Source organism: Vombatus ursinus, unplaced genomic scaffold (genome assembly GCF_900497805.2).
Source record: "Vombatus ursinus unplaced genomic scaffold, bare-nosed wombat genome assembly UNPS02015016.1, whole genome shotgun sequence".
NCBI classification, from domain to species: domain Eukaryota; kingdom Metazoa; phylum Chordata; class Mammalia; order Diprotodontia; family Vombatidae; genus Vombatus; species Vombatus ursinus.
This window is the reverse complement of record NW_020954794.1, coordinates 651,348-658,165: the sequence shown is the minus strand read 5'-3', so window position 1 is coordinate 658,165 and position 6,818 is coordinate 651,348. Positions and strand designations below refer to the sequence as shown.

Sequence of the window (6,818 nt, the reverse complement as noted above, 5' to 3'; positions counted from 1 at the left end):
CTTAACCCTGTTTGCCTCAGTTTCCTCAGCTGTAAATGAGCTGGAGAAAGAAATGGCAAACTGCTCCAGTATCTTTGCCAAGAAAACCCCAAATGGGGTTGTAAAGAGTTGGACACAATGGAAAAGACTAGAAAACAAAACATTATAAGTACTTTAAGGTTTGCTAAACACATTACATATATTAACTGATTGGATCCTCACAACAGCATAGGTGCTATTATTATCCCCATTTTACAGATGAGAAAACTCAAATGTGGAAAAGATAAGTGACTTGCCCGGGGCCACACAGCTTGTACCCTAATCAATGTACCAGCTAGCTGTCGAATTAGAGCTAAACAAATATGGCACATGAATGGAATGGAATATTACTGCATCATAATAAATGAGGAATATGAAGATTTCAGAGAAACTTGGGAAGACTTATATGAACTTAAAGTAAGAACTAAGAAAGCAATACATACAATGAATAACAACGTAATTATTAAGAATTAAACAGTGAAACTGAATGTGGTGTAACTATTATGATCAAACTTCCCCCTAAAGAGGAGCAGAGGAAATACACCTCCTTTCCTTCATTGCAGAGATGGGGGATGATGGCTGTGGAATATTGTATACACTGTCAGAATCAATTGATATATTAGTTACTTTTACTGAAAAACTTTTTTTTTAATTTTTCATGACAAAAGGTGGTTTTCTGGAAAGCGGGAGGGAAATTCAGAAATGAAGATGACAAAAAAACAAAAAATTAATTCAATGTTTAAGTCAAGGGCAGGATTTGAACTCTGGCCTTCCTGACTCCAAAAGCAATATTCTAGCCACTAGGCAACACTGCCTTCCTAGGTAGAAGAGAGGCAGAATGGTTTAACAATCATAGCACTGGACTTAAGACATCAAAAGACAGTGTTTGAACTCCAATTATGTCATTTTGGGGTCAGGTGACCATGAATAAGTCAAAACCTCACATTCCTCATCTATAAAATGGGGCAAAAGCATTTATATAGCACCTACTATGTGCCAGGCACTGTGCTAAGCACTTTACAACTATTATCTCCTTTGATCACCACAATAACTCTGCAGTTATCTCCATTTTATAGATGAGTGAACTGAGGTAAACAGAGGTTAAGTGAATTTCCCTAGGGTGACAAGAGTAATATTTGAGATTAGATCTGTAATCTGGTTTTCCTGATTCCAAGCCTACCTCTCTATCCACTGGTCTATCACCTGCCCCAAATGAGAATAATCATAACATCTACTTCACCTTCCTTAAAGGATGGAAAGGACTTTGTAAATTGGCAAATGCCATTTATACTGAAGTTTTTGCTATACTCAGACAAGTCTGTGATGAACTCAAAGATTGCCACTGAGTCACAGAACAATGGGAATTAGGAGCAGATTGTAGCATTTCAAGAGGGTAAAGAGACTGGGAAAAACAGAGGGCAGGTAGAGGTAATATGTTCATAAGGTTTATCAATCAATCAGTCAAAAATATTTATTAAGCACCTTTTAGAATCCATAGGTTCTTTCAAACCTCAGCTCAAGTGCCACTCTCTACATCAGAAAGTGGCATCACCTTCCCTCTGAAAATCCCCTCATGTTTATTTTGCAGATGCTTAGATATGAATATGTTGATTACCCAGATGTAATGTAGCCCTAATGTCTAGCACAGAGGAATCACTTAATAAATTCCTAGTTGAGGGAGTGAGTGTTGACAGTCATCCTTAACAAGTGTCATTGCCATGAATCCTAACAGAAGGGTTAAGAATGTCAGGGGCCACCCAGCTGGTTTTGTTCATAGGGAAAGATTCCAAGGTGGGGGCTGGTTGGTGTTTGTTATTTGTCCTTTCTGAAAGAGGACCAATGACATCAGGAGGGAGACGGCTTGACTTGCCAGTGAATTGGATTTAAGTGAGGCAGGGCTGTGCAAAGTCATCAGCTTCACTCTCTCCTCCAGAGTCATCAGAGGCCAGTGGCAAGATATAGGTCAAGATGACTGGCACAATGGCCCCATATGCAGTGGAAAGAGACGTCTTTCCCAGGTCTCAATTTTTCTTTTCTCTTTCTCAGGTCTCAGGGTCCATCTCCAGTCATCCTGATCTGTGTCTCCCCACTGAACCCACATGGCTCTCCAGGAGAGAGTGAGGCTGGTGATTTTGTACAGCCCTACCTCACTTAAATCTAATGAACTTGCAAGTCAAGACATCATCTTCCTGATGTAATTAATCTCTTCAAGCCAAAGAATGAACAAGAATCTGTGAAGAGGAGTAGCTGCCCAGGTCCAGTTAGGCAATGCTCCCTCTTTCTTTCCTTCCTTCCTTCCTCAATTTTTCTTCCTCCCTTACTCCCTTTCTCCCTTCCTCCCCATGGGGAATCATACACTTGCATTTGGGTGCTCTGACCAAAGGAATATAAATTGCTTGAGACTGAGTTCTAGAAAATGAGGTTTTGATAAAACCCATTCAGATTCAAATGGAGCTACTTCACTATGACTTATACACAAACCATTATGGTTCTCACTGATTTGTCAATAATAAGTCCCTGCCCAAAACTTTCTGAGTCACCGTTTAGGTTTCCATGTCCCAGAGTAATTGTAAATGGCAATTGTTCCTCTATAGAACAGAAAGCCTGAGGGTCTTTACCCCCCAAATTGTTTTGTGACTTTATCTGCCCATATCACCAGGCTGGAAATACTATGGGTGCTCATAGGCTGGATTCCACTGCTGATTGGCATGGAAACTGTCTGACTGGAGGAAAGGAGATGATGGACTTTAATAGGAAAAAGGCACCTGAATAACCATACTGTTGCTCTTGGCCTCAGTTTCCCCATCTACAAAATGAAAGGTTGAAGCCACCAAACTTTTTTTTTCTTTTTAGTTTTTGAAAGATATAACAGAAATACAGAAGAGAAGAATAAACTTCTCTCCCCAACAACTCAGGGGACACATTCTCCCTATACCACCTAGTAGACCATAGAATCTCCAAAGTCCCCTCCATCTCCATTTCATCTAAGCCTGTGTCCTTAGCTAAGAGTCCCTAAATATTGTTGGTTCCTTGGTCTTAGTTTTCTTTCTAACTCAGCTCCTTCCTTTGTTTCTTAATTTTCTTCTTTGCATAGGCACTGATCAACTCTTGGTCTCTAGACTCAGAGCCATCTGATCTCTCCTGGGAAGAGAGCCCCTCACCCCTTTCCTTACCACCCTTCTTACCATTTGTAACCACAATTGGCCACCTGTCACAGCCACCACCATGTCCAGTCTAAGACAGGTGCATTTAATAGAGCCATAAATACAGAGGCCACATGAGGTCATGCCTTCAAGGAAATACAATTGGGCCACTCCCTCCATGTGCATATAACCACTCCTGGGGTCCTTCAGTTCAGGCAGGACCAGCACTGTTTTGCCTGGTGATATCCAGGGCACCTTCTCAAACCCAGTCTGAGATAAAAATATCTCCCATCAGCCTCCCTATAAACTCAGAGCTCTCTGCCTCCACCTCTGCAAGGGTCACAATGCTCTCCCAGTCCTTGCTCCTCTGGCTGCTACTGCTCTGGCCTCAAGGTAAGGCTTCCAGTGAGCTATAATTTGGCATCATTTTAGAGATGGAAGGAGCTTTCCAGTGGGCATCTCTGACACAGTCTGAGGGTAAGGGAACTACTCCTGCATTCACTGTCTCTACACAGGATTCTTCATTCCCTGAAATCTCTTCATCAGAATCCCAGGCAGCCATTGTATTGATCCAGTCCCCAGCCTCCCTGTCTGTGGCTCCAGGGGACAGAGTCACCATCAGCTGCAAGGCCATTTCCAGCGTTAGCAAGTGGATGCCCTGGATCCAAAAGAAACCAGGACAGGCCCCCAAGCTCCTGATCTATGATGCTTCCTCCCTGGAATCTGGAGTCCCTGCCAGGTTCAGTGGCAGTGGTTCTGGGACAGATTTCACCTTCACCATCAGTGCACTTCAGGCTGAGGATGTGGCAGATTATTACTGTTCTCAGTATTATAATGCTCCATTCCCACAGTGTTTCAGCCCTGAACAAAAAACCTCTTCAGGCTGCTCAGCCCTTCAGCACAGGGGAGCAGCTGCTTCCCCAGAGTCACAGGCTTGCCCCAACCACTGGCCTCAGGGGAGAATTGGGCCCAATTTTGCCCTGCTGCAGGAGCCATTTGTCCCAGGGACCCTGGTCCAGGTAGAAAGATTAAGAAGAGAGAGAAAAAGGTGGAAGACAAAGAATCTTCTGACTGGGATGCTTTAGCCAAAGACCACAAACCTTTCCAGGGGGCTGCTTCCAGGAGCTGGTCTCATTCTTACTCTGCCCTCCTAGGTGAAAACAATGTGATGGCCACGGATCGAGTGGGAGAGAGATCTTTCCCAGGTCTGTTTTGCATTTCTCTTTCTCAGGTCTCAGAGGCCACCTCCAGTCAATCTGATCAATATCTTGCTACTGGACTCAGATGCCTCTGGAGGAGAAAGTGAGGCTAGTGACTTTGCACAGCCAGGCCTCACTTCAAACCAATTCACTTGCAAGTCAAGACATCACCTTCCTGATGCCATTGGTCTCTTCAAGAATGAAGGATGAACAACAATCTGTGAAGAGGAGTAGCTGCCCCACTGGAGACCCAACTGTTGAGTTTCTAACTGTCAGTTAGGCAATGCTCATTCTTTCCTTCCTCCATCCATTTTTTCCTTCCTCCCCATGGAGAATCATACACTTACATTTAGGGGCATTGACCAAAGGAATATAAATTGCTTGCAACTGAGCTCTGGAAGGCTTTGATTAAGCTCATCCAGATTCAAATGGAGCTACTTCAACGTAACTTAAATCCAAATCACTCTGGCTCTCACTGATGGGCCAATAATAAGTCCCAGTCGCAGTCTCTCTGGGTCACTGTTTGAGATTTGATGGCTCAAAGGGAGTGTAAATAGCAATTGTTACTGTTCTGCACAGAAACTCTGAGGGTCTTCCCCTCCCAAACAGTTTTGAGTCTAGATCTCCATGATTGGCATGGAAACTTTGATGTGCTCTCTTTCTGATCTGGGCCAGGTGGTATGTTTTTAGGCAGCCTCCCAGGGAAGGAGACCAGGGCTTATGTTGGTGAATGAGATAGCCTCTGTGAAGACTTCTCAGGGTGGTGATGGAAAGACTGTCTCGAAACTAAAGATAGGCTCTGAGAGAATGAACAGGCCATAAGTTTAATTCGGCCCTAAACCCTCTGCTGATTGCCACTGCCAAGTCAGCATTAGGTATACTAAATAAGGACATGTATGTTTGGATTGGCTGTACCCTGTTTCCTTGCTCTTTGGGAATGGGAAAGATTTTTGCTCCTAGAATGTAAGCCTGCCTCCCAGCTAATGGGAATGGGAAAGATTCTCATGACTAGAATGTAAGCCTGCCTCTCAGCCAATGGGAGTAAGGGATAGTGGCGGGGTGGGAGTTTCTTGTTTGCGTTAAGATATAATAACCTGGCTTTGTTCTTTGTACCTGTCCTCTCTCCTGCTGGTAGTGCACTGGAGGAGTAGATGCCCCTTCTCGCGAGATTGTAATAAAGAGTAACTTTTGCTTCCGCCTTGAGAAGTCTCTGAATTTAATTGTGTTAGAGTCGCTGTACCACACAGCTTTGGAGGTCCCACTGAGATTTGCCCACCTGTGAGAGAGATCCCTAAATCTGGACCCTGAGGGTCGGGGCGCCACCAGAGATTTCTCCAACAGCCCTCAGGCCAGATTTAGGGTGCTTTCGCTCCGCTTGGGTGAGAACTCGAAGAGAGAGCTCAGGGAAGCAAAAAATGAAAGAAAGTTAAACTCAGGGCAGCAACAGGATTTTGTGAAGTTGGCCGGCCTGCCGCAGGCAGCGATTAAGGTACATTGGATCAATCACGTAAGTTGTACACGTTCAGCCTGGAGGTAAGCAGCTCTCATGTCTCCTTATTAGTGTAAGTCTCTGACCTGGAGGGAAGGCGACAACCCTCAACCAAATTCACTAATTGCTGAGTCTTTGACTCAGGGTTTTGAGGTGACTCTGCCGGACCAAATTTTTGGCAACATTGAGAAGAGCACCACGGTGACTGTGGGGAGAGGGCAACCTCTTCTGGTGACTAATTGTAATTGTTGAGTCCGTCTCTGTATCTGGGATGAAAGCGATCTCTCTAGATCAAATTCCTTTGTGTGTTGCTCATTAGTAGGAGAATCATGGGCAAGGAACAGTTTAAAATAGCAGGTCAGAAGCTGCCATTTGATATTCCAGAAGATAGCCCCTTAAGGGCTAGGTTTAGCTATTGAGATGAATTACCAAAAATATAGGGAACAAATTGAGTAATTAAGTGCACTATCAAAACAAACAAAAAAAAAGGACAAGAAAATATAAACAGGATTTGTTTTGTGACTTTGTTTCTGTTTGTCATTTGTCTGTGTGTCTGTGTAGTCTGAGACCCTGTGGGGAGTGGGGAATGCAGCTGGATTTATTACTTGGAAAAAAAATGTTTTCTTTCTTTCTCTCCCCTTCTCTCTCCCTAATTACAGCAGCCTCAGAGGAGCGGATAGATGGGAGAGAGAGAGAGAGAGACAAATACTTTATTATTTAGGTTATATGATTGGTAAAAGGAGAGTGGAGAAGGATCTTTGAAGTGTCAGGTTAGAATTAGAAAGAAATAAGATATGTGCAGTTTTGAAGGCACTTTAATCAAAGTCCATCAGAAGGAAAGGCAAGAAAGTTTAAGCATGTAGGAATGAAAGGAGTCTGGGTAGGAAGAAAAGTATAAGCTATTTGCACAAACAGTGTGAACAGAGGGTTTGAGAGTAAAAGATTTGGAAGCTTTTGGAAATTGTTGGA

General features: G+C 43.6%; 1 protein-coding gene across 1 annotated transcript; it reads left to right on the top strand.

Annotated features, from left to right (window-relative positions):
* Nucleotides 1-2,056: 2,056 nt before the first annotated feature.
* Nucleotides 2,057-4,493, top strand: LOC114030839 (immunoglobulin kappa light chain-like). Its single transcript, XM_027845747.1, has 2 exons — nucleotides 2,057-3,554; nucleotides 3,708-4,493. The coding sequence occupies exons 1-2, from the start codon at nucleotides 3,296-3,298 to the stop codon at nucleotides 4,244-4,246; spliced, it is 798 nt and encodes a 265-aa protein (XP_027701548.1). The 5' UTR covers nucleotides 2,057-3,295; the 3' UTR covers nucleotides 4,247-4,493.
* The last annotated feature ends 2,325 nt before the right edge of the window (nucleotides 4,494-6,818 follow it).